The sequence below is a fragment of the Aquarana catesbeiana genome, linkage group LG08, assembly GCF_042186555.1.
Source record: "Aquarana catesbeiana isolate 2022-GZ linkage group LG08, ASM4218655v1, whole genome shotgun sequence".
NCBI lineage: Eukaryota > Metazoa > Chordata > Amphibia > Anura > Ranidae > Aquarana > Aquarana catesbeiana.
In genome coordinates, this window is record NC_133331.1 from 303,203,160 (window position 1) to 303,224,664 (window position 21,505).

Below are 21,505 nucleotides of genomic sequence, written 5' to 3' on the forward strand. Positions count from 1 at the left end.
CATGTGTGGGCTCCAGCGGTCTTTTTTTTCCCAAAAGTTCGACGGACCTAGAAATGAAACATGTTTCAAATCTTTCTGACGGACTCGAGTCCGGTCGAAAAGTCAGCTCGTCTGTATGCTAGTCCGAAGGACAAAAACGATGCTAGGGCAGCTATTGTCTATGAACTTCCTTGTTTTAGTCCGGTCATACGTCATCACGTAGGAATCCGTCGGACTTTGGTTGATTGTGTGTAGGCAAGTCCGTTCGTTCGGAAAGTCCGTCGAAAAGTCCGCCCGTGTGTACGCGGCATTAAAGGCACATTTTTTCAATGTCATTTTTTTCAAATGACATTTTATTGCATTTAAGTCCAAATATGAGATCTGAGGACTTTTTGACCCCCAGATCTCATATTTAAGAGGACCTGTCATGCTTTTTTCTATTACAAGGGATGTTTTCATTCCTTGTAATAGGAATAAAAGTGATACAATTTTTTTTTTTTTAAACAGTGAAAAAATAAATAAGAAAAAAAAATTTTTTTTTAAAGCGCCCTGTCCCGACGAGCTTGTGCGCAGAAGCGAGCGCATACATGAGTAGCGCCCGCATACAAAAATGGTGGTCAAACCACACATGTGAGGTATCGCCGCGACCGGTAGAGTGAGAGCAATAATTCTACCCTAGACCTCCTCTGTAAAGCAAAACATGCAACCTGTAGAATTTTTTAAACGTCGCCTATGGAGATTTTTAAGGGTAAAATTTTGACGCCATTCCACGAGCGGGCGCAATTTTGAAGCGTGACATGTTGGGTATCAATTTACTTGGCGTAACATCATCTTTCACAATATAAAAAAAAATTGGGCTAACTTTACTGCTGTCTTATTTTTTTATTCAAAAAAGTGAATTTTTTTTAAAAAAAGTGCGCTTATAAAACCGCTGCGCAAATACGGTGCGAAAAAAAGGATTGCATTGACCGCCATTTTATTCTCTAGGGTGTTCGAAAAAAAACCAATATATAATGTTTGGGGGTTCTAAGTAATTTTCTAGCAAAAAAACCTGTTTTAAACATGTAAACACCTAAAATCCAAAACGAGGCTGGTCCTTAAGTGGTTAAAGGTCACTTCTCTAAACGCGAAAGGGCTTAATGTACCAGAGAAAAGGAAGATTTTAATGCAAGATTTGAAACGCTCATACTCGGATGTGGCGTACATTCAGGAAATGGCGTACATTCAGGAAGTTATTAAGGAATTGCAGTATTATTTTCAATATAATACTGTAGAGGAGACAGATGCAGGGACAAGGCGCACAAAACGGTAACAAGAGGGGTACTCATTAAGCATGGTTCCAGAATAAAAAAGGAAAGGGAGGCCCAATTACTGACAGATATACAGATGTTAGAGACCCAACATAAACAGAACACAAGGTGTGTGGGGGAGACAGAACTCCTTAAATTGCATAGACAAGTGACAGAGTTACTCCAACATAGAGCTAAGGCAGCACTTCAGACCTCTGCCGGGTTAGCCCCCCATATCAAAATTTTTGAAAAAATCTTATGCAGTTTGTTAGATCTTTGTTAGATCAACCATTGTTTGCGTTAGATCTCACACAGAAGAAGCGATATTAACAGTTATTTGCTGGGGGGGCTAACCCGTCATCAGCCCCCCCTTATCAAAAAATTGACCAAACAGTTAGCTATTTTGGAAGCAATTTGTTAGATCCGGTATGATCAAGTGGTTTTAACGTTAGATCTCACATAATTAGAGACTTATTAAGTGATTAATGAGGGGGGCTGGCCCCCCCTTATCAAATTTTCGGCCCAAAAATCATTCAGGCTAATAGATATTCATTAGATCCGGTAAGATCAAGTGGTTTTAACGTTAGATCTCGCATCATTTCAGAGATATTCCACATCAAAATAGAGATATTAGGTGGTACATATGGACGGGCTGGCCCCCCTTATCAAATTTTCTGGCCAAAAATCATTCAGGCTAATAGATATTCGTTAGATCCGGTAAGATCAAGTGGTTTTAACGTTAGATCTCACATAATTAGAGACTTATTAAGTGATTAATGAGGGGGGGCTGGCCCCCCCTTATCAAATTTTCGGCCCAAAAATCATTCAGGCTAATAGATATTCGTTAGATTCGGTAAGATCAAGTGGTTTTAACGTTAGATCTCACATCATTTCAGAGATATTCCACATCAAAATAGAGATATTAGGTGGTACATATGGACGGGTTAGCCCCCCCTTATCAAATTTTCTGGTCAAAAATCATTCAGGCTAATTGATATTCGTTAGATCCGGTAAGATCAAGAGGTTTTAACGTTAGATCTCACATCATTTCAGAGATTTCATATTCTTTGCCAATAACAACATCCAAGTTAATAGATAATTGTTATATGAAGTTATTATTGCATTAAACCTAGCATGCACATGGCAGAAATCAGTAATAATCGCAATGTAAGTAGGGATAAAAGCTTGTTGCAGTTTGATCAGTGAGATGTTTTATTTAATCTATGATAAATATATAACAGTTCGTTATTTTATATGAGAAGTTAGGCCCTTGTGGCAGTAGCTTAAAATTAATAAATTTTGGCATCGCTGCTCTAAATTGTGGTCACAACTGGAACAGACCCAGACTGACATTCTGCTGCCAGGGGCTCTGTGGTGCTATGACCAACTACCGCCTGTGCTGAAGTCACACCCCATAATGGGTACGACACTCTGCATATGCTCCCAGGTCAGCACACAGAACCGGCTTTCTTCCCTGATTCCCCATTGCTCCCTATCATAGAAAAACCATGGTTTCTCCCTGGTCTGGAACCCCAAATGTTTCGGACCCTAAACCAAACAGGTAGGGTCCAGGCATCCCACTTCCTAACGGGAGGCCAATGGCCTTCCACAGTAGTGCTAATGAGCCCTTCAAACTTTCCTTGTGGACAGCGCTACAATTACAACACTTTCTCAATACTTGGCCTAATCCACAGGGATTTAATCGTTCCCTGACGTCCTTTGAAGCATACTGTTCCAAAGAGGGTTCCCTTCCACAGGCTCTATCCAAAACATACGCCCTCTTGAACTGTCCAGCTGAACAACCACACTTACCGTTCTTGAACAAATGGGAAAGTAAGCTGGGGTCGTACATTTACATCTGCTCAGATACAACATGTCCTCAGATTTTCGTTGAAATCATCGGTTTGTACGAAAATTAAAGAGACCAACTATAAACTGTTAACAAGGTGGTACCTCACCCTGCAACTACTGACCAATGTTGGAGATGCCAGGGGGATGGAGGAACACTACTTCACATATTTTGGTAGTGCCCTAAATTGATCCACTTCTGGGAGACAGATAAACCACGCAAAAATTTACGGAATACAAGGTTCCTGGTGATCCAGCTTTTTCCTGCTACATGTCTCCTCCATCTGAGCCAAACTCTATAAAAACTCCATTCCAAATGAGATGGAAGATCTAGTACTCCCTGCACAACACCAACAGGAAAAATATTCTAAAACTTGGGGACTATGGAACCAGTTTGTCGTTTCCGCAGAGGGTACTGCCCTTCGTGGGACTTAATGTCACAGATAAGTTCCGGAGCCCGTTCACCATAGTTATCCTGAACCAATGCCATTTCACCCCCCCCCCAGCCTTACTCCCCCCCTTCTCTCCTCTTACCTTTTCCATCCTTTTTTCCTTACCTTCTTTGATTATTGAAAATGAGAAAATAGTTTTGGGCGACAGCGGGTCTTGCTCCACAGCCCATTTTCCATCTTTAATAAAAACTGATAGGCCAGGAGGTAAGCAGCCTTTTGAGCAGTATGCCGAAAAATGTTTTCAAAGAAATTGAGCGTGCCGATTTTATAACAAAAAAAGTCAACTTCACAATCTCAATCACGAAAAAGATTTTTTATAAAGAAAATGCTGTAAACTACTTTAGTAGTGAGAAATTAACATCCTGCACTCTCACGCCTCAGATCAACCCCAATTCATACACCTTCACACCTTAGACCACTGTACCACCTGCAAATCTGCCCCACCACTGTACCCCCCTGCTCAACTGCCCCACCATTGTAACCCCCTGCACATCTGCCCCACCACCATACCCCCATGCTCTTCTGTCTCACTGCTGAACCATCTTCTCATCTGTCCTAACACTGAACTTATCTGCTCATTTGTCCCACCTCTCTAACCCCCTTTCTCATCTGCCCCACCACTGTAAACCCCTTTCTCATCTGCCCCACCACTGTACCTCCCGCACATCTGTCCCACCTCTGTTCCCCCTGCTCATCTGCCCCACCTCTGTAACCCCCTTTCTCATCTGCCCCACCACTGTAACTCCCTTTCTCTTCTGCCCCATCACTGTACCTCCTGCACATCTGTCTCACCTCTGTTCCCCCTGCTCTTCTGCCCCACCGCTGTAACCCCCTGCTCATCTGTACCACTAATGTATCTCCTTTCTCCTCTGCCCCGCCCCTGTACATCTGCCCCACCTCTGTTCCCCCTGCTCTTCTGCCCAACCACTGTAACCCCCTGCTCATCTGTCCACCAATGCACCTCCTTTCACATCTGCCCCACCGCTGTACCCCCCTGCTCTTCTGTCCCACCGCTAAACCCCCTTCTCATCTGCCCCAACACTGAACCCCTCCTGCTCATTTTCCCACCACTGTAACCCCCTTCTCATCTGGCCCAACACTAAACCCCCCCGCTCATCTGCCCCATCACTGTCCCACTGCTGAACCCCCTTTGCATCCCTCCCACCAATGCACCTTCTGCACATCTGCCCCACCACTGTACCCCCTTGCTCTTCTGCCCCACCACTGTAACCCCCCTGCTCATCTACCCCATCAATGTACCATTTTTCTCATCTGCCCCACCACTGTACCTCTCTGCACATTTGCTCCACCGCCATATTCCCATGCTCTTCTGTCTACTACTGAATCACCTTCTCATCTGCCCTACCACTGTAACCCGCTTTTTCATCTGCCTTACTAATGTACCTCCTGCACATCTGTTTCACCTCTGTACCCCCTGCTCTTCTGCCCCACCTATGTTCCCCCTGTTCTCCTGCCCCACCACTGTAACCTCCTGCTCATCTGTCCCACCAATACACCTCCTATCACATTTGCCTCACTGTTCTACCCCCCCTGCTTTTCTGTCCCACCACTGAACCTCCTTCTCATCTGCACCAAAACTGAACCCCCCCTGCACATCTGCCCCATGGCTGTACCCTCCTGTTCTTCTGTCCCACATCTAAACCCCTCCTGCTCATTTTTCCCACCACTGTACCCTCTTCTCATCTATGATATGTGTGATATGCAGAGTGGTAAAAGGAAGCAGAGATGAGACACATCTACTTGTCCTGGCACACTCATCCTGCTAATTCACCTCTCGCATCCAGCCCACGTGCTTGTATGTGATGTATGGGATGTATGTGATGTCACATACGAGCATCTGGAATGGATGCGCAATGATGAGCTCAGGTCAGGGGCATTTTCTGAAAGCAGTGGGCCTGTGTGCAGGATCATAAGTTGGGCCCCCGCAGCTGAGGAAAAGTTTTTGCGCCGCAGCAAAAGTTGGGTGTGATTTTCATTGCGCTGAATATAAGGGGGGGCCAGCCCGTCCATATGTACCACCTAATATCTCTATTTTGATGTGGAATATCTCTGAAATGATGTGAGATCTAACGTTAAAACCACTTGATCTTACCGGATCTAACGAATATCTATTAGCCTGAATGATTTTTGGCCCGAAAATTTGATAAGGGGGGGCTAACCCATCCATACGTACCACCTAATATCTCTATTTTGATGTGGAATATCTCTGAAATGATGTGAGATCTAACATTAAAACCACTTGATCTTACCGGATCTAACGAATATCTATTAGCCTGAGTGATTTTTGGCCCGAAAATTTGATAAGGGGGGGGCTAACCCGTCCATATGTACCACCTAATATCTCTATTTTGATGTGGAATATCTCTGAAATGATGTGAGATCTAACGTTAAAACCACTTGATCTTACCGGATCTAACGAATATCTATTAGCCTGAATGATTTTTGGCCCGAAAATTTGATAAGGGGGGCCAGCCCCCCTCATTAATCACTTAATAAGTCTCTAATTATGTGAGATCTAACGTTAAAACCACTTGATCTTACCGGATCTAACCAATATCTATTAGACTGAATGATTTTTGGGCCGAAAATTTGATAAGGGGGGGCCAGCCCCCCTCATTAATCACTTAATAAGTCTCTAATTATGTGAGATCTAACATTAAAAACACTTGATCATACCGGATCTAACAAATTGCTTCCAAAATAGCTAACTGTTTGGTCAATTTTTTGATAAAGGGGGGCTGATGACGGGTTAGCCCCCCCAGCAAATAACTGTTAATATCGCTTCTTCTGTGTGAGATCTAACGCAAACAACGGTTGATCTAACCTGATCTAACAAAGATCTAACAAACTGCATAAGATTTTTTCAAAAATTTTGATATGGGGGGGCTAACCCTGCAGAGGTGCACTTCAGAGATGCCGGAAATATTATTATGAAACAGGAGACAAATGCGGCTGTTCACTGGCTAGAGCTTTACAGGAACAGAGGACTCAATCCTATGTCCCCTACTTAGTGGACCCCCGAAGGTAGAAAGGTACACCTTCCCTCCCAGATTGTCTCGACCTTCCGTAGATTTTACCAATATTTATATAATTTGCCTACCAGATCACAACCTCAAAATATCATGGAGGAATATAATTCTCAATTGACAGAACAGATTCGAGAAGAGTTGGACGTTGCTATTACCATAGAGGAATTGCAAGAGGCCATCAGGACATCCAAACCCGGGAAAGCTTTGGGTCCGGATGGCTTTACACATAAATACTACCAGACATTTTTCCCTCAGTTGGGTAAGCAGATGGTACAAACATTTAATGTAATGGGACATGAGACAGGATTTACTCCAGAAACCCTAAAAGCACATATCACCGTTATTCCGAAGGAGGATAAGGACCCATCAATATGTGGCAGCTATCGCCCCATTAGCCAAAAAGTCTATATGGAGTGGGTTAGTTTGAACACATGCACCAAAAGATTGAGCCTGTCCATAAGGGTTCTTATCCATCCTAAGGCTGTGTGGATCGACTAGCTGTCTCCTTCCATGGATCAAGCATATGTGGATCCAGCATAGCGAGACTGGCTCACGTCAAACAAATCTCTTGCTTCCGGCAGAGAGGTCAGCTGGTCACGCTGAGGAGCCCGGGATCCCATTACATCCAGGTTAGGTGTGCTGATCACTCCGCTGGTATACAACCAGTAGAGAGCACTAGCTCCAAAGTCTATGTCAGCGCTTCTGCTTCTGTCATAGAATCTCTATGTAAGGAAGCACTGTGCTGATAGCGATGTTAGCTTGCTCGGGAACAATAGGGGGGAACAGCAGAGGGGTAAACCCCCAGTGTCTATGGCATCACTTGTCGACGTGTTTTGTGCTACAAAATGAGCACTTCATCTGGACACTCAGGCAAAACATAGCACAACCCAGGCACAACATAGGCAGATAGTAAATCTTGTGCTGAAATCTTCAATATCCACAAGAATCCAAGAAACTAATTTTAAAATAATGACAAGATGGTACCGTACACCCTCATTACTTAATTATTTCTGGAGATCCCGGACAAATGTTGGAGGTGTCAGGAGGAAAGAGGGACTCTACTCCACGTTCTTTGGTCCTGCCCTGCCCAACCCTCCCACAATTCTTACTTGGGTCACACGAATTGAAGAGTTTAAAAGGATGGAGGATTTGTTATTATCGGCTCAAAATCGAAAGGAGACATATTTAGAGACTTGGGGCCAATGGAATACATTTCAATTCTCAGAGGAAGGGAGTTCCCTCTTTGCTCCTGAGACTATTTAAAAAAGAGAGGAGTGGGGGGCCTTGGGGGGTGCCCTCACTTGCCTGGATGATGGTATAGTGGACTCGCCTTTTCCTTGTTCCTTGGTACGTCTCCCCTCCAACCCCTGAATCCCTCTCCCCTATCAGTGTTATGTTTTTTTTTCCTTCCTCTCTCTTTCTATCTTTTTTTGCTAGAAAATTACTTATAAACCACAAACATATATATATATGTTTGGGGTCTCTGCTAAATATATATATATATATATATATATATATATATATATATATATATATATATATATATATATATATATTTAGCAGAGACCCCTATAGTAGGGATTAGCCTGATGTTCGAGTCGAACGTAAGTTTGACTCGAACATCGGGTATTCGCCTGTTAGTCAAAATTGCAAATTTTATGGGATGTTCGCTGCAAGTTTGGAATGCCTCATAATGCACTGCGAGATCGAAGTGCATTGACATCTGATGATTGGCCAAAGCATGCACCTGACCTGTATGCTTTGGCCAATCACAGTGCACTCTTCTGTGAGAGCCATAATTGGCCAAAGGCAGGGTGCCTTTGGCCAATCATGGCTCAGGGGGACTAAGTCCATGCCCCACACTATATAAGGCTTGTTACATAGCAGTCATGTGTAGTGTGTGGATGGAGATCGATTGAGCTAGATTAGGCAGGCAGGTTAGTTTTTGGCGTGCAGGCAGTGTATTTTTATATATATATATATATATATATATATATATATATATATATACACACACACACACTCTACATTTAGTGTAGACTTTATATACAGTCAATGTAGTATATATAACACAGTGTATTGAAGTGGTTAAGGCGTAGGGACCATTCAAGTCTGGTATGGATTTTAAGGGGAATCCTGTGCCAAAAAAAATGGCGTGGGAGTTCCCCTCAAAATCCATACCAGACCCTTATACGAGCAAGCAGCCATGGTAGGCCAGGAAAGAGGGGGACAAGCAAGCGCCCCCCCTCCTGAACCATACCAGCCGCTTGCCCCCAAAGCACCTTGTCCCCATGTTGATGGACCTCATCCCCACAACCCTTGCCTGGTGGTTGTGGGGGTCTGTGGGCGGGGGGGGGCTCATCAAAATCTGGAAGCCCCTTCTGACGTCATGTGACATCAGAGGGGGCAGGGGGGGTAATGTTGAAGCTTCTATGGCAATGTCTGAGTGGATTGCAACAAGGGTGTCAGGAACCATGAATCAGACTGAGACAAAAAATGCAGTAAAAAAAAAAAAAAATCACACATTTAATGCAATAGTAAAAAATAATACAGATCAGGAACATAAGCCAGGGTTCGGAAGCCAAAACTGGTAATCAGACAAGCCGGTAATCAGGAAGCCAGAGATCAGTGTAGTCAGAAGCCAGAGATCAGGAACCAGAAGGGACGTCAGCCAGGCAAAGTCTTTAACAGGAACTCAGCAGAGACACTCAGGATATGTTAAATAAGGCTGTTCACCCGTATGAATTTTCTGATGTTCAACAAGATTATTTTTCCTAATCAAAGATTTCCTACAATGAACATGATTATGGACGCTCACCTATGTGAATTCTCTGATGTTTAACAAGAGGTCCTTTATGATTGAAAGATTTCCCGCACTCTGAACATGAATAAGGACGCTCACCTGTGTGAATTCTCTGATGTGTAACAAGATGTCCTTTCTGAGTGAAAGATTTCCCGCACTCTGAACATGAATAAGGACGCTCACCTGTGTGAATTCTCTGATGTTTAACAAGAGGTCCTATATGATTGAAAGATTTCCCGCAATCTGAACATGAATAAGGACGCTCACCTGTGTGAATTCTTCGATGGGTAACAAGGTCTCTTTTCCGAATGAAAGATTTCCCGCACTCTGAACATGAATAGGGACGCTCATCCATGTGAATTCTCTGGTGTCTAACAAGATAATCTTTTCCACTGAAGGTTTTCCCACAGTCTGAACATGAATAAGGACGCTCCCCCGTGTGAAGTTTCTGGTGTGTATCAAGATTATCTTTCCGAGAGAAAGATTTCCCGCACTCTGAACATGAATAAGGACGTTCTCCTGTGTGAATTCTCTGATGTTTAACAAGGGCTCCTTTTTCAGGGAAAGATTTCCAGCACTCTGAACATGAATAAGGACGCTCACCTGTGTGAATTCTCTGGTGTCTAACAAAGGTTCCTTGATGAGTGAAACATTTCCCGCACTCTGAACATGAGAATAGATTGTCACCTCGGTGAGCTCCTTCATGGGGTGTGGAAGATTCCTTGGGATTAGAAGGATATGTTGATCGATCTGCAGTGTGAGATCTTACATGCATATTTGCAATTATAGTATGTGATTGACGAGAAGATTCCCCCTGATCAGAGGGATCCATTGATGTCTCTGGACAGGAAGGTCTGTGATGTATATTTTGTGTATTTGGATTTCCTCCTGGAGGATCCTGTGTGATGACATTATCTTCTGACTTACAATCAGCAGATAATAGAAGATGTCTCTCAGAGGAATTCCTGACATCGCATCCATCTGTTGGAAAGAAGTTGAAAAAAATATATAATAAATCTCAGTAGATGAGAAATAACTGGAGTTTTAGCTCCTCCTCCCCGTCAGTGGAATAAGTGGAAATGCCGATCTCACAGCTGGGCTCCTGTTCTCCCTCCAAAATCAATCAGAAAAGTCTTCACACCGAGTCCATATATGATCTGCAAATTCTTTAATACGAAATAGCTATGACTGAGGCTTCATTATCCAAAACGCGTTAGTGGATTGTTACTACATCGGATTGGCTGGATTTTATATTATGAAGAGTTTGCAGATCATATATGGACTCCAAGCTGAGTCAGCAAGAAAAAAAAAAGTCACACTTTCACAGAGCTCTGGCATGGAACTGGGTACAACTGTAACATCAAAATATGGAAAAAAAAACCTTCCTCCAAGATTTACAATGCTGGTGTCCTAGGGTGGCTCCATCCCTCCTCCATCAGTGTGGAGACAACCTAAGCTGTTAGTGCAACAGTTTATTAACCACTTCCCACCTGCCCTACAGCAGAATGATGGCTGGAAAGTGGTTTTGTTACCCTGACTGGGCGTCATATGACATCCAGCAGGATAAGCTACAGCGTGTGCGCAGCTTGGTGATCGTTGGTGCGGTGTGTCAGTCTGACACACCACATCTCTGATCTAGGTAAATAGCCTCTGATGTAGGCTCTTCACCATGTGATCAGCTGTGTCCAATCACAGCGTAAACAGGAAGAACCATTAATCGGCTTTTCCTACACTTGCACTGACGTGAGTAGAGGAGAGCCGATCGGCTACTCTCCTGACAGGGGGAGGGGGTCTGTGCTGATTGATTATAAGTGCAGACCCCCTGAGGATGCCCACCCATGTCCACCAGGTATGCCCACTCATGACCAACAGGGTTTTCAATCAGTGCCCATTAGAGGTGCCCATCAGTAATGCCTGCCAGTGCCTCCTCATCAGTGCTGCCTTTCAGTGCCCATCAGTGCAGCCTTTCAGTGCCCAGTGCCACCTATGAGTGCCCATCAGTGCCGCCTATCAATGTCCATCAGTGCTGCATATTAGTGCTTCATCGGTGAAGAAGAAAACATATTTACAAAATTTTATAACAGAACAAAAAGAAACTTTTTTTTTTAAATTTTCAGTATTTTTTTTTATTTGTTTAGCCAATAATAAAAACCCCAGTGGTGATCAAATACCACCAAAAGAAAGTTCTATTTGTGGAAACAAAATGATAAAAATTTGGTTTGTGTACAGTGTAGCATGACTGCGCAATTATCATTCAAACTGCAGAAAGCTGAAAATTGGCCTGGGCAGGAAGGGGGGGAGTGCCCGGTATTGAAGTGGTTAAAGGGTTAGATCACCTCTACAGAAGAACCGTAAAGCTGAACTAACACCAGATCCACTCCCCCACCCCCCTGGACCCCGCTTTACATGTGATGGTGCTGACCAATCAGAATCCATCTGGTCCATCCTGGTAGCTCAGTATGGAGAAGACAGAGCACTGGGGTATTTCATATCCCCTGACCATTGGAGCGTTGAGAGAGTCCTGATAGTAGAGGATGGCTGGCGGTAAGTACATTGAGGACGGGGGGGTGGGGGGGTGAAGGGGTTACGGTGTTAGGTCACCTTTACAGTTTATCTGTATTAGGCAAACTAACCCTTTAATGTGAATTTAGGGGTCTGTTCGACCAGTGATGTCTCATCTGCTTTCCACTGAAGGTAATGAAGTGCATATTGTGCTCCATTCTCCTTTTCCCCTCAACCACAGCAACGCGGGAAAGTGACAGGCGGACCCGGAAGTGATGATATATACACCTAAATACACTGGTGTACCAGTATTACCAGTATCTGTGACAACTCTGTATAAACTATTCATGGATATTAAATATTGTAAAGCTCTGCACTCCAAAAATACATAGAAAAGGTGGTAGGGAGATTGCACTCACTTATACTGGAATATAAGGTAATGAATCTGATGAAAAATATGCAATCATGTGAATCGAATAGTACATGAAGCATGTGTTCAGTGAAAAATCACATGAGCAGATCAATACTCCAGATGTGCTGTAGTAAGGTCTCATGCCTCTTTCAGTCTAATGAGAACCTCCAGGGCCAGAGATAGCTGACATCCTTCTGGCATAGTGGGTGTAATGCAAGGTAGATTGATGGGCGCCGGACACTTATTGAATGCAAAGAGATTTATTTTCTCTTGAACAAACTGTGGGAGAGAGGGTTAGGGCCAGGACACCCTTTGGTAGTTGAAATATCAATTGGCAGACTCTGAGACCTCTACAGGTAGACAGCCACGCAGGGAAAGGCAGCATCCAGCAGGACGCCACATCTAAATGTGCAGGATTTGCTGTCTCATATGGCAACATTCCTTAACAGTTTCTAACAAATTGTAATAGTTCCTTCAATTCCCCTACAATCCCTCCTTGTAGGTCTTCACTCAACTGAGCTCCCAGTCTCTCTCACTAAACTTTCTGATCCACTGCCACTGGATCCTCTGAGATCTTCCAATCCTCACTTTCAGTATCTTCCTCAAGTGTCACCCCGTCTTCCCTGCTGGGTCCCTAACTTAGCACTCCAGATACTTCTCAAGCTTCACCCCACTGGCCTGCTTGGTCCTCAGCTTGACAAATAAGTCTACTCGGCAAATGTCACCTCCGCTGGCTGGGTCCCTGGCTCGAGACCTGCTGAAGTTTCCTGAATCTGCACCATCCCTGGTTGGTGAGAATACTGCTCCGGTACTTGCTTCAGTTACTTACTGTGGTCCCTGGTAACGAGGGGGTTTGTCCCTTAGTGGCGACAGCTTCCCCTCTACCTCCAACCATGACAGGTGTCCTGGCCGGCAGAACCATCACTTCTGGTTGGGCTGCAAGCCGAACCCGATGCTGCTCTCTTACTTCTGGATAGGCCCTCAGACAGACTAGCAGCCAGATATCCCTGGGATAGGCCCAAACTCCGGCCTAGCAGCCTGGGCAATACAACACATGTCCACCCAGACAGCCGACCAGGTGGCACAGATCACCGATCACATGACTGGTTCTCCCAGCAGGCCAAGGGATTTAAGAAAACCCCTACCCATTGGCTTAGATACCCCATATACTCCTAATCTGTCCTTGCTTTGCCCTTGTCTTATCTAATGTCACTAGGTACCCGGCCACGTAGCGGCAGAAGAGAGAAAGGCAGCAATTCCAGACTTAGGGGGAACTCAACTGATTTCTAACAATTGGCCAAGGCAAATACAACTGGCAGGTAAATTTAGACGCAACCCTGCCTAAATATCAGGGTGCTACATCCTCCCCCTTTTAACCTATAACGTTTTCTCGTTATAATCTGAGCTTAACTTGTGTCTGAAATTAAAATGTATGCATATTAGTCTGTACTCTCGTTACAAACTAAATGTATGTCTCTTTTGCTATTAATTAGCTAACGGGAGAGCGGCAATGCGGGACAATAATTTGTAATGATCCTAGGGGACATAGACCTAGAGCATGGCTTATTACTTCAAGTTGCCCTTAATGGCTGAGGTAAATAGCACTATGACTAGCGTAACTCATATATCTATTATCGCCCACTTGTACCCAATGGGGGGAGGACCCTGCATGGCCGCTCTCCATAAATGACGTAAGGTGTGGCAAGATGGCACCGCCTCAGATGACGTCAATGATGAAACGCGTAAGTCAGATCTACACACACACACGTCACTTCCTTTTTTTTGGTGTATACCACCCTTTTATTGTGAGCCTGTTTTTAAAGGATTTTAAATAAAAGTGTTATCCAGAATCACGCTATGAGAGCCCATTTCTTTTCCACATGAGGATCCACCCTTGGGACTACAGAGGAGGAAACCATTGATTGTGTATGAACCAGCGACTACAGGAAAGTAAAGATTGCCCCTTGAGAGTCTGGAGGCTTTGAGGTTCGGAGGACGAGCTACAGGAGTGGTCCAGTTGGGAGTCAGCGGCACACGCACTATAGGCGATTTGACCCTGTAGGGGTACCAGGAGTTGGTGAGTGGGGACCCAAAAGGGGGAGCACAAGAGTCACTGGATTTTTTTCTGAATCAACAGCGAGCACAAGTCACTTTGAATACTGCATGAGTCATAGAACTATGTGTGATTTATTTTTGGACTGCCTTTATTGATGAACTACTGCACAGCGCTCGATTGAGCAACACAGTCACTTTTATCATGAAAGGACAGCTTTAGATTATTAATGTTTGATATATGTTGGTATTTGGTATAACTAAGACAGTGGAATATTGATATAAGCACACGGTATCTTATTAAGGGTTAAAGTGTACTCTGTGAGATTACAAACCACTGGGCTAAGTCACTTGTGATACAAATTAGTACAGGATTTTTTGAAGGGCGATTTACCAAGTCAATTTTCAGTTCATAGGCAGCGCCAATTTCCCCATTACACCTACACAAATTTTCACTTATTCGGAGCCCCTCTTTTGGAGCTCCTTAGGGGAGGCTGCAGCCTGGCCTACACCTAAGCGCAGAACCCTTAATATATAATACATCCTCCCCCTGCCTACAAAACTATGTCTCTGAGTTTGCAGAAAAAATAATAATTTGAGCTCTCAAGCCTGAGAGTAAATGTCCTGGCAAAAACTGTGATGGGTGGGGAAACAGGGAAAGAACAACAGTAACAACAGTACATGTGGCGTACCACATGGACTAAACATGAGTATCAAACACATGACAGGTATCAAAAATGATGTACAGTTTTAAGGTGGCGTACCACCCAAACATTTAAAAGCAAACTTAAATGATGACCTTACTTCCTAACTATCTATCCAAAATACAGAGGTGGGGGACTTGAGTCACATGACTTGACTTAAGTCAGACTTGAGTCACCTGTTTGAGGACTTGCGACTTGCTTGACAAAATGAAATAAATGACTCGACTTGATTTTGATTTGTCACTAATGACTTGCGACTTGACTTTGATTTGGCTATTTGACTTGCAATGACTTGGCACCACCCCCCTGAAAATATTACCCACACACTCCGCCCACCACCACCTCTGAGCCAGTCAGCATTTGCCAAATGCCATTGGAGCTGTTCAGGGTAGCGGTAAGAGTTATGTCAGTCCCTGCATCAAGCGCACTTGTTGAACGTGTATTCAGCCATGGTAGGGTGATAATGCGACCCCATCGCTCACAACTGAGCGAGAAAGTACTTTCCAATTAAATTTTTTGCAAATGCAGTGCATTTTAAGTGGCTATTCTCATCACCATTCAAGTGTCCAGATGTTGGCATTGTGTCAAGTTCAAACTTTGAGCTTAGTTATTTTCCCCCTCAACAAGGACTACATTTTTTCAGGCTTGTTGGCCATTTAATTGCTGAGTGTTCTGCTCCTTGTCTGCTGTTTGGGTATTCAAAGTGTTTCTTTAATTTGCCAAGAAAAAAGCACTAAGCAGTTTTGTTAATGTTGAAAATAAAACAAAACCTTTCCTGAAAACTGACTTTTAACTCATTTAAAGGTGGAAATGGGGTAGATCAGTATTTTGACTTAATTTGTGACTTAACCAAAATAAATGACTTTACTTGACTTGCTTGACTTCTAGCAGGGACTCGACTTGAATTGCTTGCTTTTTGCCACAGTAACTTGGGACTTGCTTGTGACTTGAAGGTTAAGACTTGAGACTTGCTTGTGACTTGCACATGTGTGACTTACTCCCATGTCTGCCAAAATATCAGTGTAAATACACCCTATAATATGTCTACATTATATACACAATGAAAGTGGGCCCCATTCTCAGCCAAGAATGCCATCCCCTTTCCTAAACAAGTCTAAACTTCGTTAGTGTTCTGACAAGTAACAGTCCTGATGCAAATATGAGTCCATCATTCAGAAGAATAGGTAAGAATTTGCCCCTCTGCCACAGCTCATTCTACCTAACTAACTATACACCCCGTGTCCATGATGTATCACAGTCCATCAAACTTTCACTTGGGATGGACCATACTTCCCAGCAGTTTCCCTTCTTCTTCTGGGACAACTCTGGGGACAAAGAGGCACAGCTGCATTCAGGTAGCAAGCAGCCAGGCCATGGTGCAAGGGCCTACTCCTCGGGACATAGGTTCCTTTGCAATGATATCCTCAGTCTGTCCACCTGACAGCTGGGGACTGAGGAAATGTTCCTCGTCAATTGAAGAACAACAACCTGCTGAAGATCACAGGTCACTTTTCAAGGTGGAGCACCCTAACAACTTCAACATTAGCCAACGTGGCTCAAGTGGGCACTCCCTGTACCTGCCGCCAGCATTGAGTTTAGCACAGTGCTGGCAGTACAGCCTTTAGGAATGTTCTCCATTAACAGCAACCTACATGTTAGTGTGGAAGGGCTTACTGCATAGCGTCCTTGACATCACACAACACATATTTGTAATCCACAAAGGTGAAGATCATGTGCATCCTTATGGAATTTACCAGTAAAACCAGGAATTGGGCAAGATCAAGGACTCTCCCTTTGCATTCACCGTAGTGACAAAGCGTTTGATGTCCTTTCAGTCTGGACTACGGATAACTACACTGTCCAGATTAATCTTCTGGCTGTAGCCCCCTCTGGTAGTTAAAAAATCAATTGGCAGACTCCGAGACCTCTACAGGTAGACAGCCATGCAGGGAACGGCATCCAGCAAGACACCATATCTGCATGTGAAGGATTTGCTATCTTCTATGGCAACAGTCCTTAACACAAATTGTAACAGTTCCTTCACTTCCCCTACAATCACTCCTTGTAGGTCTTCACTCAACTGAGCTCCCAGTCTCTCTCACTAGACTTTCTGATCCACTGCCACTGGATCCTCTGAGATCTTCCAATCCTCACTTTCAGTATCTTCCTCAAGCGTCGCCCCGTCTTCCCTGCTGGGTCCCTAACTTGGCACTCCAGATATTTCTCAAGCTTCACCCCACTGGCCTGCTTGGTCCCTAGCTTGAAAACCCCTGCTCATTGGCGGAAATACCCCATATACTCCTAATCTGTTCTTGCTTTGCCCTTGTCTTATCTAATGTCACTAGGTACCCGGCCACCTAGCGGTTTAAGAGAGAAGTACAGCAATTCCAAACTTAGGGTGAACTCAATTGATCCCTAACAATTGGCCAAGGCAAATGCACATGGCAGGTAAATTTAGGAGCAACCCTGCCTAAACATCAGGGTGCAACATTGCCAACTTCAATTCACAGCCAATGCGGTCATAAACGCTTACAGGTACTGAAAGTGTCCAAAGGATGGAGATGGCCAGCTTGGCATGGATTACAACCCAGCACATGGCAAAGATGGGACCCACCACACTTAGTGAAAAAGAATATATAAAACACAAAGTGCTGTGATGCTAAATAGCTGATAATTACACATAAAACCAAGTGAGGCTGCTATCAAAAGAGAGTGTTTTCAGAGTCACTTAAAAAGAATAAATAATGATATTTGAAGCGCTTCACAATGTGCAAAAAATGAATATATATGAATATAAATAAATAAATAAATATAAATACTCAAATAAATCCAGCGGTGAGTAAAATTTCCTAAAAAATCCAGCAATCAAAATAGTGTAAAATTATAAAAAATTATTAAAAAATTAGTTCCACCAAATGTGTAAAAAAATCCACATAAAAAATCAACATAAAGATAAATATATAGGGATGTATTCAGAAGGATCAATTATACAAGTGTAGAATCCGATTGGTATAATGCTTTGATCCGGTCCCACTAGCAAAGCTGTTTAAAAACACTTGCTTAATTAAGGTGCTCATTGACATTTATAGTAACAATGTTTCTTTTGCTTCTGTTCACAACCAATGTGAGAATCATAAACAGATCTCATTTAACAGGCAGATAAGAGAAAAAAAAAACAATCATTGTGCAATAGTTAGGATACCAAGGTACACAGGCAAACTTCAATCCACTCACGTGTGCCTTATAATGATAAGGAATATGCAGGTTTTGCTATAGCAGTCAGCTGCCTTAGACAGGAGCAGATTCACTGCAGTACTGGGTTAGTGTGGTCTTCCAGTGCCCAGGGCAAAGATGCCAAACTGCACCCATTCCCTATTTATGATGTGCAAGTTTAGGGGATCCTATGCTGATCAGTCACTCCCTTGTCTAAATCACTGTCACTATCACTACTCCTATCAGCCTTGTAACAGAAGGAAGGTGCCCCCATCCCTACAGTAAACCATTGCACCCAGGGCAGCCACACCTCCAGCCCACCCCTTGTCCTGACCCTGCTTGGAACCCATCCAGGGGTCCCACTAAGGGGAAACTCCACCACGCAGTTCAGCTCTTTACAGTTTCCTCACTGATCACCTCCCATACAGGAACAGACCATGAGCTCCAGTCCAATTCAGAATCAGGAAGCGACACATGCAGGGGAAGGAACATCACAGCATCAAGTGTTAACTCTTACCACACCACACATTAACCCTTTAGTAGGCAAACACATATTTAACCTTTTAGAATCTGCCTATAGGATGATGTGAAGATCTGATAATTATCTAACATTTTTTTACACTACAATCCTTACACTTAGAAGTAAAATGAGACTTTGACCTGTTTTTTCCACAGTGTCCATTACCTACCTGTATCAAAAGGTAGAGAAATGTCCTCCTGTTCACTTTTTATAATCATCCCAACCTCCTCTGTGAATGGCTGATAACCGCCCACATATGTCTCTACTTCTTCTTCTTTAACCTCAGCTTTTATATTAATCCCTTCTTCCCCCTACACCAAAAATAATAGAAAACATTAAAGTCAACTCAAGGCAGACATAAAGGACACAAATGACACGTCATTCAGTATGTACCCTCCGTTGGAAGAACACAAGGATGAAGAGGACCCACGATGTGTCTGGGCTTAAGACCCACAGAGGAAAGGAATGTACGTTAAAAAATAAAAATGGGGTGAAAATGTAGGGCGCTCAAAGTAGCTAGAAAAGGGGATGGGGGTGTGGGTAACAAAGGCTGAACTTCAGATGTTGAAGTAAAACAAGAGACTACACAGAAGAATGTCATCTCATGGCTTAGAATATATATTTAGGTCTAGATGCCCAGCCCTACCTACCTGATGATGGTGAGGGATGGTGTGATCTTCCTGTATGGAATCCCAGGAACACAGAGGATCACCCTCTACCATAGACTGCTGATCCACAGAATTCTCTTCTTTTTCTACTTTAACCTCAACTTTGATGTCTTTCAGTTGTACACCCTAAACCCCAAATGTGATAAAACGGATTTATAAAAGGAAACAAGAGATGAAATAAAAGAATGTTATTTTGAAGCGTAGAATTCTACAATGTATTTGAGTTCTAATTGCTCAGTCCCACCTACCTGATGATGGTGAGGGATGGTGTGATCTTCCTGTGTGGAATCCCAGGAATATAGAGGACGGGGACATCTCTCTGGTAGGTTCCCATTACTGGATCCATCTGTAGGAAACACACACACTGACTGAATACATTGTTTCTATGTGTTTATCAGATGATGGGTGATCTAGGTGGACCCTCCATACTGCTCTCTCCTTTACAATAAAGTCTCCTCTTACCCGGTGATGTGAGGGGCGGCTGATTCTCCATCATGATGTCCTTGTAGAGATCCTTGTGTCCTTCTAAATAAATTAATATTATTACTTCCTCTTCTGTCAGTTCCAACAATGTTTTCTTTTTACTTCCTCACGACTCACCCCTCACCCAGGATGTCCCGTTTAGACCCCTACATCACTTCCTGTTCCTTAATTACATCACTTCCTGTTCCTTACATCACTTCCTGTGCATCTATCACTTCCTGTCTGCACCTGACATCACTTCTCTCCAGCTGTGTTTTCACTTCCTATGTCTGTACAATCACACTCTTCCTGTCTCCATGTTCCACTCGATATCATAGGAAAGGATCTCCATCTCTATATTTATCATAGCAATCCAGCAACTCCAGATGCATAGTTGGATAAATAGCTCAATATTCACAATGTATCTGGTTTATAATTCAGAGGCTCTGGATGGACAGTTGGATAAATGGCTCTATATTTAGGATGTATCTAGTCTATAAACCAGAGGCTCTGGATGGACAGATTTTCTGGTCTATAACCCCTTTCATGCCTAAGCCTTTTCTGACATTTGTTGCTTACAAGTTAAAATCAATATAAACCCCAAATAAATATATATAGACCCTAGAGTAGGAATGAGCCGATGTTGAAGTCGAACGTAAGTTCAACTCCAACATCAGGTGTTCGCCCGTTCGTCTAATTGCGAATTTTATGAGGTTTATGGCAAATTCGAGTGCCTTGGAACGCCCCATAATGTACTGCGAGATCTGCATGCTTTGGCCAGTCACAAGCATGCTCTGCTGTGAGAGCCATAATTGGCCAAAGGCAGGGTGCCCTAGGCCAATCATGGCTCAGGGGGACTAAGTACATGCCCCACACTATGTTATATAGCGGCCATGTATAGTGTGTGGACAGAGATAGATTGATCTAGATTAGGCAGGCAGGTTAGTTAGTGGCGTGCAGGCAGTGTATTTGATATATATATCTACATTATCTCACAAAAGTGAGTACACCCCTCACATTTTTGTAAATATTTTATTCTATCTTTTCATGTGACAACACTGAAGAAATGACACTTTGCTACAATAGTAAAGTAGTGAGTGTACAGCTTGTATAACGGTGTAAATTTTCTGTCCATTCAAAATAACTCAACACACAGCCATTAATGTCTAAACCGCTGGCAACAAAAGTGAGTACACCCCCAAGTGAAAATGTCCAAATTGGGCCCAAAGTGTCAATATTTTGTGTGACCACCATTAGTTTCCATGACCTGCCTTAACCCTCTTGGGCATGGAGTTCACCAGAGCTTCACAGGTTGCCACTGGAGTCCTCTTCCACTCCTCCATGATAACATCACGGAGCTGGTGGATGTTAGAGACCTTGTGCTCCTCCACCTATGGTCCGATATTGTTCTACGTACAATCCTTGTTTTATTGATCACAATTATGACAAATCACAGCTTGAACCATCTTGCTTTGCATGTAATGAGTCTATCGCACATATTAGTTTCACCTTTTAAGTTGCATTAGTGAAATAAATTAACTTTTGCACGAT

The 21,505-nt window shown here is 43.4% G+C and overlaps 1 protein-coding gene across 1 annotated transcript in view; it reads right to left on the bottom strand.

Annotated features, from left to right (window-relative positions):
- LOC141105160 (uncharacterized) overlaps window positions 1–21,505 on the bottom strand; it is a 236,290-nt gene that overhangs the window by 176,970 nt on the left and 37,815 nt on the right. The window contains 3 exon segments of the mRNA XM_073595050.1: window positions 19,475–19,618; window positions 19,741–19,838; window positions 19,955–20,017. Coding sequence (XP_073451151.1) covers window positions 19,475–19,618; window positions 19,741–19,838; window positions 19,955–20,017 — 305 coding nt within the window.